Genomic DNA, 23,424 nt, shown 5'->3' with positions numbered 1-23,424 from the left:
TTTAAATTACCACACTATGTTTTCGGCATTTAGATTTATAAAAGGCTCTCAGCATTTTTCACTGTGTCATATTTAACATTTCCCAGTTGAAATCTAACTCAAACCATAAAAAATTAGGAATTGCATTTGATACCAGTATGCTTTCTTATAGAATTTTAAGTTATTTCAGTGATAGACACACTGATGTATTTTTCATAGGCTTCATTTTTTAATTAAGAGCTTTTCCTTAAATGACATAATTTTCCAGTTAGAATACTGTATTACTAAAATATTGAAAACATCTTACCTTTTATTATCTTTACTCAGATTATGAAAATGTCATGAATAATTACAGGAAAGTTCTGCTTAAGCATACTGTACTGCTGTTCACTATTATTCATTCAATTCCATACTATTCTGCCTAATTTTCACCGTTGCTTCTATACATGATAAATATTTAAAAACTCTATTTTTTAACTCAGTACAATTACAGATTAATAAGTGTTTGCTATTTTCAGACACCAAGATCTGACTCTTGTTCTTTAACCAAAGACAAGAAAGCTAAAAATAATACTTAAACAAGAAAGAATGATTAAGAAACCGTATAAACAGGAAAAAAAAATCATGCATTTAGTAGAACTGAAGGAAACACAGCAGTTTGGGATCCTGAAGAGGAACAATACATCTCCTACTGAAATAAAAACATGAGAAATAAATGAAATCTTTCACTTTGGTGGAATTGAGCTCTGAGGAACAACAGAGACAGAGCCCAGTTAGTTATTTTGCACCTGTACTCTCTGACAATAATTTATTTCAGTCAGTGGAACAATTTATGCACAACTTTAGGGACTTCAGCATTATCATTAGCTTTTCCTATTAGATTTAAGTGGCATGTCATTTATTAAAAAGCCCTAAAATCTTAGACAGTAATTTATCAAAAAAATTAGAAAGAAATTATCTTAGGATAAACACAATTGTTTACATCAAACAAGAAATCAACAAGTGACATTACTCAGAGGACTACAAGTTTGTAGCAATAGAAAATCACTTATTAAATGCTTTGTTGAATTGTCATGGCTTGTTTTCAAAATGCTCCATCTGAGCTCTACCTGCACCCTATGCAATTATGAAGCATTTCTTGCTTTCCTGATTTTAAAATTAGTAGGTAGAGAAAGAGAATGTTCTGTGACATAACAGATTTAGCCTTTCTCAATTATAGCTGTGTGCAAAAAGTACTGCCAGACTTTACAGATGCTACACAACACCATGAAACATTTTATTCTTCAGATTTTAAGGAAACAAAAAAAAGGAAAAGTAAAAATGAGCATCACAACTCTACATTGACAACCAAGTGAACTCAAGGAATTATAAGATAAACATATTACTCACATACTGTTGAAGAGCTCTCGGTATGTTTCATCACCTTTACCTTCTGACATTAGGCTGTCCAGTTTGTCAATCAGCTTTGCTTCCACCTGCAACATATAAGTGTGGTGTAAACAGCTTCTTTTTCCTTTAATGAGATTAGAGAATACGGAGGAAAGATCTGGTTTTATGTAAGAGACTTTGCCAAATGCATATTTTAGAATTATTGGTCAATCATGTGATAAGTCACTTCATCTCTTTGAAGCTGTTATAATTCCCGAGGTTTGTAGGGCTTTCTTTTTTTTTTTTTGGTGGTGGTGGTGGTTTTTTTTTTTTGAAGGAGGGAGCTAATTTAAATTGAGCAACGTGACTTTAAAACTACAGGCTGAGTAGCATTTGCTGCTGCTAAGGCAGCTATCTATTTATGGAGTCAGAGAAAAAGCACACAGCCCAAATAAATTGCCTGAATTCTCATTGCAAGGCTGTAAGCACAAGCTATTTTCTTCGACTGAAGTAAAAATATCATCTTTTCATACCTGCACCCCATTCTTTAAAATTCATATACATAAATGTCCACACTGTTTAGAATACCTGGGAGCTCAGGCTCTCCCAACACTCTTACCTGCCAGTGTATTTCATTAGAAAGCAAATTTCCTGGACTTACATATTAGCTATCAAAGAAACTTGGTGGTTAAGAAAATCCAGTGGCTAATGATTCCTCCCATGCATGTTTTTAAGTGCATTGATTATAAAAAAAATATAGAGCCTATGCTACAATGTGTATTTATATTTCAAACCTCCTTTTTATCAGTAATATATTAACAATCACAAGTCTAGGGAAGAAACCAAGCTGTTGTAATTATTTTATTACAGAATAAATCTATTACAATTTACACTAAAAACCAGGCCTAAAAGACAGAGTAGCAGAACAAGTGGATTTTCTTCATTCTCACTCTTTGTTAACATTTCTGTGGTAATTTTTATATATATTGATAGTGAAAAGCTACCTACTTGCATCACCTGCACTACTCTTGTTTTTAATAGTTTGGTTTGTGTTTTAAATGCAACTCCCACCCTAAGCATTATGATTGCCTGGGAGTAATTAAAATACTTCTACTTTCCTTTATTTTGAAGCAGCAGGAAGGAGGGCACTGAGAATGGTTTGAGGCAGTCTGAAAGAACTGAGTGGGAGCTGAGGGAGCAGATGGCATTCTTGGTCGTTCCTTCCTAGCCCATTAAGAATGTGTTTGAGCAACAAGAATACTTGGATCTTTACTGAAGAACATCTGGTCTTTCTCCATAGTAACCAAAAGGGAAGCTGGTTGAATCCTGTCTAACCAGCAGTCTGTACCTCTCTAAGGCAGAGGTGAAAAAACACCACAACAATCTTGTTGAAAACAGCTCAAGTTTTGTTCTTCACTTCAGCAGGCCATGGATTTTATTCCTCATCTCACATAACTAACATGATAGTATTAACTGGTGAATCTTACTAGCCCTGCAAAGAGAAAAAAGGGAAAGCCCTTGTAATCCCTCTCCAACAGACAGAGTTGTGGGTACCTTCTCCACCCTGAACCACCAATGGAACTCCAGGTTCAAGTCTGCTAGGACTCTATGAAGTGCTTTATATTCAGTCCTGTTTTATAAAGAGCTTCACACAAAGTACCTGTTTAAAGTTGCCACTTCGCCTTTGCTCCCAATCCATCATGTCATGGAAAATAGGAATCATTACATTCCTCAGGTCTGGCTGAGGGATCAAGGTCACTTCCAGGAAAGGGCCAATCAATGCTGGAATAAAGTGAAGCTTGTGTTCCCCTAAAATGAAAATGAACATAAACTTGCATGTGAATTGGGTGTCCTATGAGTTATCAAGCAATTCAAATGCTGTCTGAATAATGAAAATAGCATTTTAAATGCCTATAGGTTTTTTTCCTAATCACACATCTATCACAGCATGGGTTATTTCTTAAGCCCAAAAAGTTAAAACTACAGACAAATGAAGAATATAAGGCAAACATAATTTATCAGATTTTATTATGCACTACTGAATTCAGAAATGACAGTGGGTTAGCTGTATCTGAAACTAATCCTCCAAGAAGATAAGAAAGACAGAAAAAGCACTCTCTCTGCATTTCATTCATATTTCACAGGAATAATTTGGTTTCTAAGCTCTATTAAATGGTTAACTGTCTGGTATTCTGTGCTCAAAAATAGGTAAGTACTTTATTTTTACCTATCTTTAGTTCTGCACATATAGAAGTGGAAATATGTGTTTCAATTGCAGGAAAATGAAAATATGACACAGCTGTTCTCAAAACAACTTCCTTTAAAATCAGTTCTAAAACATGTATTGTATCACCACATTCCATTTAAAAGAAAATTAAGTTATTGTCAGAAAAGTTAGAAATTACAGAAATGGCATACAGTAAACACTGACCACTCATTTTCAGTTTTCCACAAGTAAAAATTCTGATATCCTCAAAATTAAGGGATTCTGAATCAGGATGCATTGTTTTTTTCCAAGCTAGGAATTCATTGACATCCAGCCTACCTCTGGATATTCCAGTGGGCATTCAGCCCTGCTTGCTGCTGTGTTCAGTGTCTGAGTTTGTTCAAAGGAAAACAAGAACTCCCTTTTCTGGAGACATCCTAGAATGCTTATCCCTATGAAAGCAAGGTGACTGTACAAGGATCAAGGCTTAGGATATGATGGCTCTTACTGCTACAAGAACTGCAAAATGCTGACCAGTGTAACAATTGAAATAAATACCCTAGCATTTAGCTGAATATATTGGCAGATGGGCTCCTCACTGTGTCCCACAAATCTCACCCCTACTGAAAGGCATCACTTGCCTGCATCCCAAGGTTCCATTGAGCAGACAACTACATGAGTGAGGAGGTAATGCACACTGAGGTGTATGTGCAGGAGGGAGATGGGAGCTGGGAGTATATCCTTGATGCACAGTTCTGAAATACCCACAAGGTATCCATGTATCCACGTCTTAGTGAGTCAGCAATACTAAATATTGCAAATAAGTAAAATATGCTACTTTTCAGATATTAATAAGATATTAATAAGAAGATATTACTGATATTAATAAGATATTAACAAGATATTAATAAGAAAATATTACTGATTTTGAGCATGTCTGTCTAGTATAAGCTGAGCTGAAAGACCTTTTTTTTTTTGCAACTGTATATCTTGCTGGGGAGAAGATTGATAGAACTGAAATTATAGTATCTCAAAAATCACCGATGATGGTTGCTGTATCTTTAATAGGCGCTCTGATGAAGGGAATATTGAATAACTGAAATATGAAGATGACAAATGTAACGTCCAAATCTTCTGCTCACTTTTTATTTTTTTCCCAAACAACGTTCAATTGCATTTCTCTGACACTCATAATTTCAAACAGTTTGCACAATTATTGCTTAAAAATATGTGTTCCCAAGTTTTTATTCAAGCATCCATTTTTTCTATGTTGTTCAATGCCTCGTTTATACATTAGTCACTGACTTGTTTATGCCTTTATATTTTAGTGCAACTAAGACTTCAGAGAAGACTTGATGCAAATCCAGGATCTCAGGAGACCTTCAGAATTAAGACACATCTTGTCCTTAAATAATTTGACAACAGGCCTAAAAATAAGAACTTAAGTATATTTCAAGGCATAATAATTCTTCCCAAAAGGAGCAGTACTTTCTTTCTTAATTTTCTCTGATGGTATTTTCTCAGTTGTCAGTGAAGAAAAGAGTATGGGTCAGCTACAGTATCAAGGCACAGAAAGCTGAGTTTAGCTATAAAGAAGGGAATTATAAATGACAAACTTTTTCCTAAGCTTGTATCAAGACTTCATGTCTTGAAGGTAATTATCAACAACTCATCTATCACTGGGAAGTAAATATAATAGGTAAAGAACTAATAATTTGCTTTCATTTTAAGAGTTACTGACGATGTGTTTAATCACTTACCTAAATTTTGCCACATACTGAAGATTTCACATCCCATTGTTACCCGCATGTCACCGTATCTGCAGCGCGTTAAAAAATAAAGCAAGAAAGCAAAAGATATTTTAAGAAAATCAAGTTCATATGCCATTCTGTGACATTATTAAATGAAATGTCTCATTTGTAGTCTACAAAAAAAACCCTTTGAAAGTGCTGGTTTCTCCCAAGTGTTTTGCTCTTTTGATTGTACCCAGCTAAAACTGGATTCCTGAACCCAGGTTTATTTGAAATATTGTCAAAACGCTACGCATCAGTAACACAGCTGTGAAGCAAAACCTCCTATTTTTTGCCATAACATGCTTCAGTTCTCTCTCTGAGAGCCAATAGTTTTGCTCTAGCTTAAAGAAATACAATTAATTCATACAGACAATAGCATGGCAGAAACACCTGAACAAGTCTGAGTGACTAAAGTGACTAATGCTTTCACTGGCAATGAATGGCTCCTTTCCTCCCAGTGTCTGAATCAGTTTAGGCACTCATGACAGTTATTGGCTCTGAAGACCTGTACAAAGGGCCAGAACCAACTCTTGTTCTAGTCAGTGGACATACCATTACCTTTTTCTTTTGGTGGGTCCTTTTGCAACCTCCAATGTCCTGCATTTTGAGAAATTTTAAACCTATTACAATTTTCTACAAGCTAAGAGCAATACTTACTTTTCTAAAACCTTTTTCTTCTTGGAAGGTGTGAACATCTCCAGTTGCAGACATAACTGGTTTATAAAAATGACAGCAAGGAAAAAGTAGGAATCCCATATCTACAATAAGCATATGGCATGTGGTTATTTCATTTTCTCAGTACGATCTATGATCACCCAAGATGCAAAATTTCCAATCACAGCCCTTGTTTCAGTCTCAACTGCTAAATTACTCAACCTCCTTTAGACTAAATTTCTTTGACTTGAAATATGCTTTTCACCAAGCCCAAGATGTTCAGCAGAAGTACATCTATTTACATATCCTACATCTCTAAATGCAAAAGTTTCAAAGTTACAGATTGGGTTTTTTCATCCCTCCAAATCAAAAAACCTTACTTTTGGAAAGTTTCTTATGGGTATATATAAATAGAACTACAAAAGTTATTCCCTTAAGTCCAAAACCCAAAGAATTCTGACACTTTAAAAGCTATCACATAACAGAACTGACATTCTCTGTCCATCACACTTTATTTGCAAGCCTCACTTGCTGCAAGCTTCACCAGACAAAACTAAAGCCAGGTTTTGTTATGATGTTGCAAATACACAGATTTTTTTGTGCTCATGTTTTATGAAAAAGATGTTGAATATTTTCCTTAGAAGACTTAGAGATAAAATTAAAGATAAAATGAAATACTAATTACTATAAGCCAATTGTAGATGGTCCATGACTGGGACTGTAAAGGGAGCCTTATTCCAGAGCCTGCAGTTCAGCAGGACAGCAATAGCATTGCTAATCAAGTCTAAGGAACACAGAAGCCTTGTCTACAGGAAATTCTTTTATCAGTTGCAGCCTCTAAACTTACATAAATTCATAAAGAATAGGCTTCCTCATGTTTAGTTAAGTAGATAAATCTGTATTCCTGCCAATCTATCTAACAAGAGTCTGGATTTTCGGAGAAGCATCCACAACCCTACTGGAAGTCAACAGGAGGTCAGGGTCCTCTCTAGGAAGGACATTTGTACACTTTTCATGATGCAGCAATTGGACTAAGATCTCTTGGTTGGGCAGAATATTCATTCAGGTTTGTTTCCATGGAAATGTGTATTTTCAGACAGTTCCTAGATCTTCTCATTTGAATCCTAAAAGCATAATCTGTAATTCACAATTTATTATAAATGCAGTATCTCACTGTATGAGGTATGCACTAACATCTTTAACTACATTCACTGTGAAGTGTCATAATTTTCTAATTTTAATTATGCAGCATGTTAATTGGTCTGAGAGAAATTACAAAAATATGAATCTGCATTTTATATAAATCTGCATTGATTAAAAAGATGAAATACTTTTCCGTTCTGCAATAACTGAAAAACCCAGCTAAATAATTTCATTTGCTTTTATGATCCAAAAAATTGCTACACAAAAAATCCTAAATAAGTGGTCTAACACAGAGGCTCAAATAACGAAATGAAAAATTAGATGAAATTAAAAAAACCTCACAGCACTCATTTATAAGATAGTCCTGTATTTAAGAAGAAACATCTCTAAGCAGTTGATATTGCTGATTTTGTACATATTCTAGCTATTTAGATGCTGGAGCTGAGTTTAATAACCACCAAGCCACAGGATGATGTAGTAGCTATTGCATCTATTGTTTACTCTACCTTGTAATCAAAGTTTTCATTTAAGAAGTTTTTACGGAGGGCATCCGAAAGGTACAAGACTGTAGTAATGATCACACTGGGAAGAAAAGAACAAAAAAGACAGGAATTTTCATTACATGGAAATTCATATTTAATACTCAAAGCTGTACATTTTCCAGTGAAGAAATAGATGCAGGGTGTCTCGTGGCATTAAATACTACATTTTCAACATACCATATAAATACCTAACAACATCTATTGACAGAAAACATGCCCATTAAGATAATGAGTACTGAAAGAAAGTGCACTGAAAACAGACATTCTATATAGAACATAATTGAACAAGACCATCATAAACTTTGTTCTGAAAAGAATTATGATTTTGGATTTATTAGATACCTTTATTATACATCTTATCTTAATAGTATTAATACCCACAGTTGTACAATTTGTTTTCAGCTTTCTTGGCATTGAAAATATGTGCATATGGATTATAAACACAAAATGTCTAGTAAATGCCAATATTCAACGTTGATACCCCAATGGACAAAAAGTCTCTTTAATGCTAACAGATAAATGCAAAACTGTGTGAGCTCTCAAAGAAGGATCTGCTTCTAAAGATCTCTATGTTGTATGTTGTAAAAAGTCATACATTACCCTACATTTATACCCACATGAATTATAATAATCTATCTGAAATAAATATATATGACCAAGGTCCTCTCACAGTGGTTGTCACCAGAGGTCAATGATGGCTTTGTTTATTGTAGCAACCAACTTTGGTAATCTACAGAAATAGAACATTCTTTGAGATTATTTAAATACACTTAATTTCAGTGGTTTAAACCTTAAACTAACCTCCACAGCACTCTTGTCTTCCAACATATTTAGTCAAACTAGAAATCCATGCAAAGCATTAAGTTATTTTTGAAAATCGTCAGAAGTGAATAGTTTTGGAGAGAAAAAAAGATAAACACAGAATGATATTTTGCTGTTATGTTTTTTACAACAATCAACTGTTAAAGATCTTCTAAGCAAAACATTTCCTTTAATTACAATCTGTCTATTATAAATACCTTTAGTTCTTTGAATATAGTTCTTGACCATCATGCTGTTACAATGCTAAAATATGTTTCCCTTTCTATATTTTTGGACTTCATTTTTTTTACTATTTTTGCAATGCATTCAAGACAAAAAGACTTAAGAATAATAACAACAATATATATATTTCAAGGTTACAATATTTTTCATTTTTACAACACTGGAGAATTAAATTTTAACCAACCCACCTAGAATATGAACTATATTTTTCTTTTAGCATTTTGGACAATTTTCACATTTATAAATAAAAACTGGCTACCTGTAATTTAACATATTAGTAGTTCAAATGTTTACTTCCATCCTTCTACTTTTAAAATTATTGTCCCTGCCAAACTGTACCTTCTGTTTGATGTGCCTGAACACCTGCACCAGCCAGTTCTGAGACTGTTTTTAGAAGAAGTCTTGAGTCTCAAGTTTCATTTATTCCTATTCCATTGTTCAAGTGTGTTTTCACACATATTATTTTCTCAAGGATTACACTGTAACTTTTCTATCCAAATAGTGTTCCATGCTTAGCACTCATGAGTAAGTTAACCCCACTTTTTCACCAATGGAGAGTTACAGCCTGTGCACAGCAGTTGCTATTGCAGCATGGAACACAAAGTGAAATGTTAGTAAAATGCAGTATAAGCAAAGTTAATTATCTAGGCATGGATAAGAACAGAGCCCTGTCATTCTTGTTGTTGTGCATGATTTAATTCAAGGTCCATATGCTTCACAGAATGGAAATAAGTTTGCATATTTCAGGAAGAAATTCTGGTAGGAAAGTCAGTTTATCAGAATTTTTGCTATATGAAATTTCCAACTTAGTCCCAGGTAATAAATCCCTGAAAACAGTACTCAAGAGAAAATTCCACAAGATCCATAACCATATGGGCAAGTTTACATGACATAGTTCTATTTATGTCTGAGACAATTCCTTTCTTGCTACATTCCTTCCATGGCAGGTGAAACTAAAGAGAAAGATCTGCTTAAATTCTTATGAAGTGAAAAATATAGACAAATGCAACTTTTAGAATATTTTTGAAGAATTTTCCTCAGATAACAGAATAATTGCAATGCAAGTATTTCTTCCTGCAGGGAACTTAGCTCAGATTTCATTTATTTGGTAAGCCAAAGATATGATATGGATTAGTTGATAAAATGTGGGTCTCTAACCATGAGAGGATATGTTGTAAATTAAAAAAACCTCAAAACACCAGATGCAACACACAAGGTTGAAGACATTGTTTTTGACCTACCATCTGTTATTCTGATTCTACAAAAGTATAAAATCAGGTAGAACAGAAAACAAACTAGGGCTAGGGATGCTCACATTAAAAAAAAGCAAAAATGCACAAAGCAGAGGCAGCAGCCAGAGGACAGCTGCCTGATTCGGTACAGCACTCACATTCCAAGTTGATTCCCAGCCAGTGATTGCCAAACAACAACAACAACATTCATTTGAAATCCATCTGAGTATCAAACTATAAACTGCTGAGTTTGTGACAAGACTTGCTTTTCTTCCTCTTACCACCTGCCACATATTTGTTCAGAACGCCTGTTTTACAGGAGAAAACCCTCTACTTTTAGCTAGTAAGCTATTCTGGACTCATACACAGGATGCTAACCCAGTGTCTGGTAAGGCCATTGTGGAAGGAATGGCTTTGCCATCAAATTTTCAGAGCAAACCTTTCTGCAATAAGCTGTTTGAAAAATCCAGAAGTTCAGCAACTGTTTACTGCCTGGGCTATGCTCTGGCACCTTGGATTTTGCCTGGCAGCCAGTGGCAGAAAATGAAAGCTTTCCCTTTCCATGTTGATATAGGACAAATGTATAACATTAGCTTCTCATTCCATTCTTTTCTATCAGAGTGAAATAATCCCAAGCACAGAGGTATTCAAAGAGAAAAAAAAGAATCATATTTTATAAAGAAATGAAATAAATCTTGAATCATGTATATGTGTATGTATCTATTGTTATAGGTTTATGAGCTTATTTATATATGCATGCCTATGTATATATTTTTTTGTGAAGGACTGAATGCCAGGTTCAGTTGCTAGCAACATTTTGCATTACATAAAAGCAAAAATTTGTTAGCAACACTATGTATTACATAAAAGCAAGAATTTTTGTTCATTGTAGGAGTCTCAGACTCCCACACCATGGAAGCTAACAGGATCCTTTAGAGCAGCCATTATGATGACACTAATGCTGATTTGATATCTTCCCTTATTGTGTATTCCATCTGAGTTACTTTTAAAATAATAATAATAATAATAATAATAATAATAATAATAATAATAATAATAATAATAATGTATTTTAGCCATTACTGAATTTTATAACCAAAAGTATTCTCTGCTCAAAGTACTTATGCCCAACTGTCATTAGATACATTTGAAATTTCAGTGTAAGCAACGTATTATGTAAACCTTACTTTACAGATGAATTATTTTACTATAAATAATACTACTTGTACATCTATTTGCATGCTTATAACATTCAAATTGAGGATTAGATGACCTAGCATCTTTACCATTAAGCAGAATGCTGAAAGGCTATGCATAGTTAATTACACAGTGGTCTTGAAAATTAAAGCCTCTTGTATACCAAGAAGGAGAAAATTAGTTGTGTCTTTGCCTATGATACATAGGCATAGCATATTATGAATATCAAAGATTTTCTCAGCCAGTAGTTGAAGCTCCTTTGCTCTCCAAGTCCCTCCTCAACTGTTAATAACATGACATATCTGAAAAGTTCAGCTGAGTCTGTTAACTGCTCTCAAAAGATGCCAGGCAAATCAAGTATTACAAGTCATTCCTCTCCTAACCTTGAGGTAACTGAAGCCAGTGACCATTACACAGTGATTTCCAGTTGAAACTGTGAGGGTCTTCTCCAGAAGCTTCAATTTTAGTCAGGCATATTTTGCTATAAAATTTAGTATTTCTCTCTGGCAGTAGGCAACTGATTCAGACATCTGATATTATGTGGTGCTCCTCTGCAGTTACAAATAGAAGCTAGAACTACCTAGTTGATGTAGAAAGAAAGTCTACTTCAAGAATGAAAGAAATTAAAATCATATTTTCTATAGTAAACATACAGTCACATTTGTCACTTAGTAGTAACATCCATGTTAGAAATATTAAATGACCATGAGCAATTATTTTGCTCTCCTGCACGTGTGCTGATCAGCTCAGACATTACACAGCTATGAAGCTTTAAACAGTTATTTTTGTCTCTTTGGTCAACTGTTTGAAGCTAAGGATGTTTTTGCATGTTTTCTTTCCGTTACAAAATGCAATTCAAAAAATCCATTTCTCTGCTTTAGTGCTAAGTTTGCCTGTTTAAACGTTACTTTATCTCTCAAATTTTACAAGTCAATTGGCAGTTTATAATGCTAGCCATTAACACTTTCACACATTGGGCATCAGAACATTCAGAACTATAGATGATACATGTCATCTTGAAACACATCTTAGTTTCTGAATAGTTACATATTTGACTTCTTGAGCTCATAGTATCTTCTGGTTTTGGTGGGTTTTTTTAAATTTCCCAGACAGCATCCAAGTATCAGATGCCACATAATTACTGAAAATATTGCAACTAGAAAGAAGAAAAACCCCTAGGAGCCAGGGGGCAGTGAGATTTTTATGTATAGATATTGTATATTGTAAGAATTATGGCATTTAAGACTTAGAAATATTTCAGGTAATTCTAGTTCTGCATACATAAGTAAGAGGAAAAAAAAGTAATTTCTCCCGCAGGAAAAGCTTATTCCTTGATTATATCCATGCTAGGACTTATTTCTTCCCTAGGCTCAGACAGGCTAAATCTCTCTTCCTGTAAATATCAGACAGTTTGAATTCTTATATTGCTCTAGGGACAGGGATGTTGAAGCGATGGCAGTGATGGGTGATGTGATGACACACACGCTGCCTTCAGGTGAGCTGAAGTGAGTGAAAGGCCAGCCAGATCAGAAGGCAGCCATGGATTACAGGAAACACAGGACCTGGTGTGTTTCCTGGGAAGCAGAAGTTTGAAAAGACACAGATTGTTATTGAATCACTTAATTCTGCTCTTAAAAAGATAGGCTAGACCTAGCTTTTTCTTTTAGATGTGAATGGAGCAGAGATTTCACGAAGTTTTGCCTTCAGTTCTGAAGAGTCCCAGATCCCTGGAAGTGTTCTGGCTGATGAAGTGAAGCTCAGGAAGAACAGCTCACTTCTCTCCGTGGGGCAAGCAGTGCCCTAATTTCACATCCTGCCTCTAGGCTCTTTCCTTTGCACTTAAAGATTTTGGGCTGGAACAATTCTAGCAAAGCTACTACTCTGTGCTTTTGAACACCTTGAGGAAGCTGAAGGAAGGCAGTCACTGCCATTGCAGTGAGGGACACGAGGTAAAGGAAGAAGCTCCCATTCAGAAACAGCTCTGGAAAAACTACTTCAGCTGAACAAAAGCAGATTTTCCTTTGTGCTGCCTCAAAAGGAAAAGAATAGGAGTACAGGAATAATGAGGCTTCAGCCTTCACCACACATTGAAGTACACCTGGTCAACCCCCTGATTCACAGCAAACTAGCTCTTCCTCCACACAGGAACAAATTCCTAGCCAAGCAATTATTCAAAGCTGAATTGGTAAAGATGTGCTTATAGCCCACTTGCTATAGTGGGCAGAAGTGCTTATGCAATTGTGTTATCAAGATCAGTCATCAGCTGGTCTGATGAGCTCCTCATGGCCAATTCCCACCAGCAGTTATTGTCAGCTTCTGCCTGTCTTCTTTGCCTGACAGAACTGGGCATAGACTCACCTCCTAGATGGTCAGAAACAACATGACATGCATTAATTAAGGGAGATGTGTTATGGTTACTGAAATAGTGGAGAAGAAAAGTGCTCCTTTTGCAGAACTTGGTATCATCTGAGTATCACCAGCCATGTAACACGTGCCAAGGTCGTTCCTAAACCTTAGCTCTGAACATGTCAGCTGTTGCAAAGCCATCTGCCAAGCCAGCTGTTACTGGAATATATAAAAACTTCTGAAATTATTTATTTTGTCTAACATTTCATTTTTTTTTTTCTGTCTTTCTTGTGCTTCACTGTTTCACTGTTTACTTAAACATAATTATCAAATGCAGGCTGGTATCAGTCATACCTTATCTAATATCATACACAGAAACAAATGACCATATCCATTCTTTAATTAATAACTTTTTTTTCTGGAATTCAAACTTGAAAAGATTAGCAGCACTGAGGTAATAAAAATTAACAAAAATTTGTTTGAAGTCATGACAAAGTTTGAACAAGTACTATTATGCTTAAATATCCATACACACACCTAACAAATACAGATCATAAACTCAAGTGTTGTAAAATTTAATTGTACCAATTATATTGCTACTAGTTGTATGTACAGCACCACAAATTTAAATTGTCCTTGAAGATATCAGGCACAATGCAGACTAAAACTGAATTTCAATCAGGCATTGCAATATGTGTCATGAAAGTTTAAGTCAATCCTTCATTCTGGATTCCTAGGTCTGCCCAGCACAACACCCCTCCTCTGCTGACACTGATGTGCTGACTGCTCAGCTGGGTTATCTGATCTAAAGCTACCACTGCAAAAAGGACAGGTGGTGATAGAGGTGAAATAAAACTTAATATGTTGTTTCAGACTTGTTTTAATCTCTTCTTAGAAAAGCTACTTCTAAGGAACCTGTTTCTGTAAAAATAAGGCCTGAGCAGAGGAAGAATGGCTGACGGGCAGGTTTCATCTGAAAACCTCACTCAGCAGTGCCTAGTGCCTTATGTGACTGTTGCCTTGTGCTGTACCTCATTTCCTGATTTGTGATTTTTGTGATTTTTCTGACAAACACTAAATGAAAAAACATGCAGAAGCATCTTTAACAATATTACAGTTGATAATTTCTTCTTGAGAGCAAACATATCTTTACCAACTCAGAATTTCAAGAAACAGATTTGAAAAGAAGTTCCTTAGAGACTTGTCATTTATTACTTAGAAAACAAAGCTGTTGATGCTTTGCAGCTTTATTCTGTAAAAGTGTTCCTGAGTTTCCAGTTATATGTGCTTGCTAAAATTCAGAACAGAAAGAAGTATAGGTGATATCATAAATTTGTGGTATAAAAGAAGTGCAAAGATTTAAAATCTTAAAAAAAGAAAAACTGCACCCAGCATTATAAAAAATACATTGAATTTTTATTACATGCATATTTAACTTTACTTTTATCATGATCTGTGAATACTACTTGCCCTTTTTAATAACATTAAAAATGCCTTACTTGTTTGCCACCAAACGCATCACTGTCCAGTCTTTTGGAAACATCTCTGGTCGTATTAGTATCCGAAATACTGTGAAAATCTGCAGCAGGAAATCCTTTGGAAGGAAAAGAAGTAGTCATATGTCTTTGCTGCTTTACAAAGAGCAGTGAGCTTTAAAAATATTTTAATCAGAGAGAAAAAAAATCATTATAGAAATAGAATTGCACTTATTTTCACTATAGATAAACCTCTGAAAGCTTTTTTCTATTACTTCCCAAGAATTTTCAAATGGTGATTTAATTCTTTCTTCTTAAAATGATGAAAATAATATAATGTGCCATTTGATTGACAGCAATGCATAAAAGAAATGTCAAAGATGCATTTGGTTTCCACCCATACACTTCCACAAATGCGATGTTGAGAACAATTTGCAAATCAAAAAAGCACTTTACAAACACCAGAGAGTTCAGAATATCTCCTTAATCATGCCAAGTTTTCATCACTTTCAAGATTCATTCTAAAAGCAGCAGAGAGTGTAAGGACAATTTTGTCATTGACTTGACAAAGACCAGTGACTCCAGTAGAGATGCCCAGGTTCCATAAGTGGTAGTGCAGCTGGCTGGCTGTGTGCAGGTCACTTAACCTTTCTGCTTCATTTGTTGGATCTAAAAAAACAGTCAGCACCTGTGAGCTACTTTGAATGTAGAAAGCCCAGCCTGAAAGCTTTTAGCATTATCATCTCCTATGTCATGTAACTCAATAATAAATAACTAAACTATTCCTCTCAGCACATGGTTTTTTTCAGTTTTTCTTTTCACAAATAAAACTAACAACAAGGGACCATCTTGATTATGTATGGTACTGCCAGCATTCTTTTAGTATGAAAATCGAGCTGTTGACAACGTGAGGAGCATGAGGCAAGTGATATAAACACATCTAACAGAATCAGTGCAGTACCTGACCTTGAAATGTTTGGTATTCATTCTGCCCACATCATTTGTAGAGAGTTACCCCAAAACACAGATGAGATGAAGATACAAATAATTTTGAACACCAAAATATATTCTCAAGTGCATTTATCAAAGCGTAGATGACAGGCATTGCACAACAGATGTCTTTCATTAGAGAATCGCTGTAAAGGGGGATGAATACAGGCACTGGGTAAGGCAGATGAGATCCCCACACCCACCCACCAAAGAAGATTACATAAAAGAGACAACCTGTTTTCTGAGCAAGATGCCAAAAAATTATCTGTATTAAGGCGTATAAATAATACTCACTGCAGATAACACACTGTTTGAATGCAGGTGACCAGCTTTCAGATAAACAAGTACCTACCTCTACAAACAACACAGCTATGCCAGGCCATTTTCTATAGGTTTGCACCTTGTACTTCAGTCCCTTTTTACTTTGCAGAGGTTACCTCCCTCCCCTGTGAGTAATCCCACAGCTCTGTGCCATAATCCCAACGATATGGCAATACCTTGAACATGGCTGCATATCACCTCACAATAACACCCCAGATTCTTTCATATTCCCTTTTTATCTCCTGTTCAGACACAATACGTGTCTGAATGTTTCTGCCATTAGGGATCTCACCAGTGGACTGCTGAACTGAAGAGGCCAAATGGCTTTTATTGAGAAACCATAAAACCATGGAGTGGTATGAAGATTTAAAACCCAAGGGCTGTGTGAAGTGGAAACCTAGTGCCTTTCAGATAGCTTGTTCAAAAGTCATTAGGAATAACAGTCAGAAAGGAAGATCATATGTACTTAATTTCTTTGGGTAATAAGGCTAGAATCAGAATACATCTTTTATTCCAAGCAAACTTTAAAACAAAGCAAATATAGGCACTGGCGTTACATTTTGAATCATTAATACCAGGCTAATTATTTCTAATTTCATTGAAAAAATAGAAAATTGTGTCATCAATGTAGCAATATTAGCTGCAACACATAGATTCAGTAACAGATTTTAACATTTAAAAACCATTTTTGCCGGCAGTATAAGTGAGCTAACATTTGTTTGGTTGAGTACAGATAGAATTAATGTCTCATATGTCTTCTATCTTAAAAGACAAAAAGGAAGTAATTTTGTCTTTTACATACTCTAAATACCACCTCTTAATATTTCTATTTAGTGTACATAGGATCTAGTCCTTTTTGTAAGGTAATACTAGATATTATCTTATTAGTAGTACTAAATTGGTACTAAACTATAAGGTTTAGTATTAATTCCCACCACTTAACTTCACACCTGCAGGATGGGATGCCATCCAGAGGGACCTGGACAAGCTCAAGAAGTGGGCTGGTGGGAATGTCATGAGTTTTAACAGGACCAAGGGCAAGGTGCTGCAGCTGGGTCAGGGAAAGCCCTGTACCAGCACAGGCTGGGGGAGGAACAGACCCAGAGCAGCCCTGCCAGGAAGGACTTGGGGTGCATGAGAGGCTGCACATGAGCAGGCAAAGTGCCCTCCAGACCAGAAATCCAATTGCATCCTGGGCTGCATCAAGAGAAGTGTGGCCAGCTGGTCAAGGGAGGGGATTCTGCCCCTTCTCCAGTCTGGTGAGATCCCACCTGGAGTGCTGCATCCAGCTCTGAGGCTTCATTGGATCTCTTGTGGTACACCTATAAAGCATTTTTATTTGGGTCAACAGTCCACTCTGAAGCAAATTGCATGATGCTCTACTGCTTTGATTCATGCTGTAGGATTATCAGGCTACATGGAATCAAGGTTTTGTAGATAAAACCTAAAACCTGGCTTCCAGAGTGCCTAATGCCAATAAGAAAGAGGGTGGTCCCACAGTGAGCTGTTAGTTCCTGGGCAACTCATCCTGGCCAGTTCCTTTCCAAGATGTTCTTTGCTTCACTGCTTTCTTAATCTACATCAGAAGCCAGTTAAATGAGTGGCTTTAGAACTATCCCTCTGCCCCAGAACTCATCCCAAATGTGGGTGGATGTTCCTGCAGAGCAGGGGAAGGATGGTGGCTAGAACTGACCTTCTCCACCAGAGACACCCCCTATTCCCAGGGACCTCTCACAGCCTGCGTCCCAGGGGCCAACAGTGGAATAAACTCCACTTGGTATTAGGGTGTGGCACCCACCTTACCCTGCTCAGGCCCCAGAGCTGGAAGAGAGGGATGACAGAACTAGTAAGATTTACACCCACCCCTATGAAATATATCTTTTCCTTCATCAAATCTCTATTCTGTCACATTATGTAGGGCTCACTGCCAATGAATAAAAACTAGGCCTTCTGGTAGGTGCTTACTTTTGTTTTGTCTTCTTTTAATGTATTAATTAAAAACCCCAAACATATTGATCAAAGGCACCTTGCTTTGGTCAAAGCTACATTGTGCTAAAATAAGTTTTTATGTTCACTTTCCCACTTATCTCTTCCTATGCATAACTTCCACTGTTACCTTTTGTCATAAATTATATTTGAGATTTTTCCACAGCAGCAAGTATCCACCCAGACGGTTCCTTCTGTTCAATAAATTACTGTAAAATTTATTTACTAGGAATAGAAAGCATTTTGTGGTAAGAAAAAAGAGCATACCTTTAAAATAATATTGAAAGATAAAGGGAAGCATTTAAAATTACTATCTTGTTAAAGTCAGGGTTTCAAAAAAGAGAGTGAAGTATAGTGTCTGGTTCTACCACTCAGTCATCAAACCCCTGTCAGTTCTTTTATACTTTATTTGCATGTTTTCAAATATAAAATGTTTTCCCTATCTTCTGCTTTGAATGGAAAAAACCTCTCTTAAGAAACTCAAAAAACAGTCACCATGTCAATTACTTAAGATAAATATATTTACAAAAAAAAGAGAATATTTGCATAAGCAACCACTCATTTAAGGCATCACTCAGATTCGTGTCATATAAATATGTGTACGTGTCATTCCTTCAAAGTCTCCATTTTGCTTCTCTGTGTTTAACAAGCTGGAAATGGCCTTTAGTAAGTTTGGTGTACACTGCTAAACAAAAAAGAGAACTGCAAAACCTTCCTTCCTTCTTTGCAAGTACCTTCATGAGTGAATTTTGTTTGGAGAAGTCATTTGCTGGGGTATTTTTATCAACAGTATCACAAATGCTGTGCAAACATACATTCATGCAAGTACTGACATAGCTTGAGAATTATTCTGGAAGGAAGATGAAATGCCATGTGGTAGCAGTGCCTAATTATTTAGTATAGATGGTTATTATAACCAGAGGTAGCTAAAGCCAAAAAGTAGAGCACAAAACAATTCAAAAGCCTAGGTTACACTCCCTGGTAAATAAGATAAGGTTACCCCTGGAAACATCCTATCAGATCTGTAACTCATCATGTGGCTTCAGGAAGACCCAACTCACTTTGATACTACTGACTAGGGACAAAATGAGTAGTCAGAAATACAGCAAGCTGATGGTAGTTATCACTGAAGTTCAGATCCCAACTTGCCACTGGATTAACTGAGGCTACCATTTTAGCTTCTAAAGAATGTCAGGGAAAAGAACGTCTAATCACTGATATTAGCACCTTTTGAATTTTCCTTTATCCATACTGATATCTTTTCCTAAGATATCTCAAAGCAAAGAAAATTCCACACTTAGCAATCAAAGCAGAGAAGTAAAAAGGGAAGTAGCAAGATAGTTTTGATAGCCTAGTCATACATAATCACCTCATGATTAACAGCAGTGGCGGTCTTGCACACTAGCTCTCATCTTTCCCTCTTGCTCTCAGTGATATTTGATATTTCCAAGTGAGGGGGAAAACCAATTTATTATTTAAGATTCAGAAGAGAAGGAGTGCTGCACTGATGATGATCAGACTACTACCACTGAATCACTGGCTGAGCCGATGTGGATTCGATGAGATCTGAATGGAAATAACAAACTCTGGACTCGAGTTGGTAAAACCTCTGTTGTGATAGCTGATGGCACCAGCTACAGCTGCTTTCCATATGTCTCTGTGTAATAGTAGGGTATGTGCGTGGGGGGAATTTCAATGTGTCAAATCAAACACCATTCAAGCATTAATTCCAGAGATTTTTCATATTCTAGAAGGAAGAAAAGTCTGAATAAACTCAACACTGTTATTTCACAGATATATCAAACAGAAATAAAACCTGAAACCTCTAGGAATATCTAGAGGTTCAGAACTCACAAAAAAGGTGAAGTATTTCCACTAAAAAATGCCTAGGTTCCACAATACTTAGTAAAAATTGGCTAAGGATAGCAACTACGCTAGGTGAAAATAGATGCTGTATTGCTTATATAAAAATAATTTGCCTGATACACCTCCTAGGTAGTGCTCTTGATGTCTGATAACTTCTTACCAGCACTTTCTATCTGTCAAGCTCTATATGACCACCTCACTCAAAGAAAAGGCACTCACAAATTATACACTCTCTTCAGCTCTAAGCTGCTATCAGGAATATAAGTAAATCTAAAATTACACTATGATTAGACTCCCCTTTCCAGGGCAGCACTTTAGTATATCAAATGGTAATTAAGGAGTAACACCTAAAATATATTATCACATTCAGACATGATTATTGGCTGAATAATGTGCATAAACGATTACTCAAGATTTTTTGTGTGGATCAAATTTGGTACTATATAACTTTCCAGGGTCCAGTAGAGTGGAAATCTTAGTGTATATGTTTATGGAGGAAATCTTAACTTCAAGAAATTTTTTTTTAATCCTGCCCCTCCTCCATAAAGGAATCAAAAATGTTTTATTTCCACAAACCCAGTAACTCAATTCATGAAACTGGCAGAAGTTGCCTTAAAAGACCTCCACACCTACTCTTTTCTATGATTGAAATGAGCAGACATTGTAAGTCTGACACATCCTCCTGCCAATGGACGTGCTGCAAAGCTAAGAAAAATGAAGTATTAGTGGATTATGCATTTCTCAAGCTGCATGTTTGCTATTGCCATACATAATTTAATGAATGAAAAAAATAAGCAAGTGTAATAAGCCAAACATAAAATCTCCCAATTGCCTGACAGTAAGAGTCAAACAAGAGCAATGTAAACTTAGACTGACACCATCTTCAAAAGAGGCTCAGAGGTTAAGTTCATGGCTTTAAAGCAAATCTATAGTTACCTCCACCCATATTCTCTCTGCTGCCATTGTAGAAGCAATAACAGCCTTGCCCAACTTTGGGAGTGGACTCAAGCTCCCAAAAAAGCTGCGCAATAGTTAGCTAATCTGTAAAACACATTGCACTTAAATACTGAAGTGATTCATCAAAGCACAGGGACATCTTAAGGGGAGATAAATCAAAAAGAGAAATAAAATGCCTCAGCAAGTGGAAACACATTTCTGTTACTCACCCTCAGATCTTCCTTTGTGTTGAAGCTATCAAGAAGCTGTTGATAATGTCTATCCGTCATTTGTCGCAAGAGTGACAACAAACAGGAGACAAATTCCCCCTGTTCAGATAAGCCAAGAGGAGAAATATTATAATGTTTTCTGCACTTGAGCTTAAACTCTTATATTATAAGTACTTGAAAATAATTAACAAATGCAAGGGAAATTAATCTACAATTAGGCTTCAACTCTGCATTTTGTGAAAATGCATTGATTGCACTTCCTTCACATTTAAGGAAATATTTTTCCTTAAATGGAGTTTATTTGCTAAGAAAAATCTATTTTAATTAGTTCCAGCAGGGCTAAACCAGTAAAATTTTTATTTGTTATTTGTTTTCCCTGTATCTGTTTTTAAACAATTTACTTAGATTGCTCAAATTACAACCTCTTTAGTCAACTCAGCTTTGAAACAAATGTAAACAAACATATTTTGCAAGAATTCTGGGAAGAATGCTATTGTTTTCCTTTAGGGAAGAAATGAATGGAATTAGCTGGGAATTATTAAAAACATTCTGTCATCTCAAAACCCCAAGATTTTTCAAAAAGAAAACTCATTTGTAGGACTGAACAAACTTCAAAAATGTTTTATTCAGCAATTTCTTTGGGCTTACAGAAGAATTTCTCATTGAAAGAGCAGAGTATCTCCAATGAGCTGTCAAACAACCAAGATATTATAGGAAGGAACAGGTTCTTTCATTCACCCTTTCCTCTCTGCTTATTCAGTTTTGGACTGGGAAGAAACACTGAATGGTATCAGTCAGGTCTGACTGCAGAATTGATGAGGACAGGGAAGAGTCAAAGGTCTGGTTTGTATCCCAGTGCTTAGAAAGAACAATTCTGAAATCTCACAAGCTTGCTAAAAAATGGGAAATATAGGAATGGAGAATGAGACTGAGAGAACAGACAGGTGATAACTACTTTAAAATGGTGTCTTTCATTAGTTTACCAAGTGGAATTTTGGGAACATTTCCCTCCATCTTTCATTAAAACCAGAAAATAAGATTAAAAAGAAGCAGTATGTTTTCACACAAATAGCTGTTCTAGACTTTGCATTGAAGGCCTAATTCATTTGTGATTGCACCTGGTACACTTGATCATGTGTGAGGTGATGGCTTTCACTGGCGACATGGTGATACTTCTACACTGAAGTAATGATTCTAAATTTCTTACTTCCCCTTGTTTTACAGTAAACATAGCATTCATAGAAACATAGAATCACAATCTTAAAACAATATCCTAAGGCTACAAAATATCTTAACATTCATGCTCTGGGCATAAACATAAAGGTTGCAGCTGCTGTCTTGTAAAAATCTGTATATCCAATTGCTAGCTTGAACTACAAAATTTCTTCCCTGCCTAGGCATTTTAAGCAGTCCTTTTTAGTCACCTTTCTTCTATGTTCCCACATTTGTTTCAACTTATAGAGTAGTATATATTAAAAATCACAACCTACTGTAGAGAGCTGTACTATTATAGTTGATAGACAGATTAGTGTTATAAAAGTATCAACTTAAGCTAATTGTTAACTTACTTCTAAATCTGAGCTTTTAATTTGAATGTAGGTAGCTATACAGGCTGGTTTCTAAAATAGCAATGCACATTCAGCCTCATTTGTTGAACTCAACATAAAAATGTAAGTTGTAGGATTTCTGCCAGCGTTGGCCAGAGATTAACTTTTAAATCATGCACAAAAGCAAATTCCACACACATACCAACCTTGCTAAAGAACATTTAGGGTCCAATTCCAGTGTCAAAAGTCAAGGCAAGCAGTATACTAAAATCACTTAGGTAGGTTCCTTAAGTAATTTTTTATGTCTTATTTCAGGAGCACAATTATTAAAAACCACGAAGCGTTCAATTAAATTGCAGCTCATTCATGTTCTGAGGGACTGAACTTTCAAGATCTAAAATCAATTAAAGTTAACTTTAATTGGACTGCTTTCTGCCAATTCTTTATGTGCAAATGCATTTTTTTTCTGAAGGAAGTCCCAAGGTCTAACACAGTGACAAACCAAAGCAGAAATTGCACTTTCAACACTGCATTAAATTCCACGTTTGCCAGTGCAACATCCATAACAC

General features: G+C 35.8%; 1 protein-coding gene across 2 annotated transcripts in view; it reads right to left on the bottom strand.

The window, feature by feature from the left end:
- DOCK4 (dedicator of cytokinesis 4) overlaps positions 1 to 23,424 on the bottom strand; it is a 223,333-nt gene that overhangs the window by 38,641 nt on the left and 161,268 nt on the right. For both annotated transcript variants that reach the window (XM_084206500.1, XM_084206501.1), the window contains exons 26-32: positions 21,309 to 21,407; positions 15,004 to 15,098; positions 7,650 to 7,725; positions 6,004 to 6,104; positions 5,314 to 5,372; positions 3,008 to 3,156; positions 1,369 to 1,454 (exon numbers count right to left, since the gene is read on the bottom strand). In XM_084206500.1, the coding sequence (XP_084062626.1) occupies positions 1,369 to 1,454; positions 3,008 to 3,156; positions 5,314 to 5,372; positions 6,004 to 6,104; positions 7,650 to 7,725; positions 15,004 to 15,098; positions 21,309 to 21,407 (665 nt within the window). The remainder of the gene's footprint in view (positions 1 to 1,368; positions 1,455 to 3,007; positions 3,157 to 5,313; positions 5,373 to 6,003; positions 6,105 to 7,649; positions 7,726 to 15,003; positions 15,099 to 21,308; positions 21,408 to 23,424) is intronic.

The sequence above is a fragment of the Fringilla coelebs genome (assembly GCF_963513975.1).
Source record: "Fringilla coelebs genome assembly, chromosome: 5".
NCBI classification, from domain to species: domain Eukaryota; kingdom Metazoa; phylum Chordata; class Aves; order Passeriformes; family Fringillidae; genus Fringilla; species Fringilla coelebs.
This window is presented reverse-complemented; position numbering and strand designations above follow the sequence as displayed.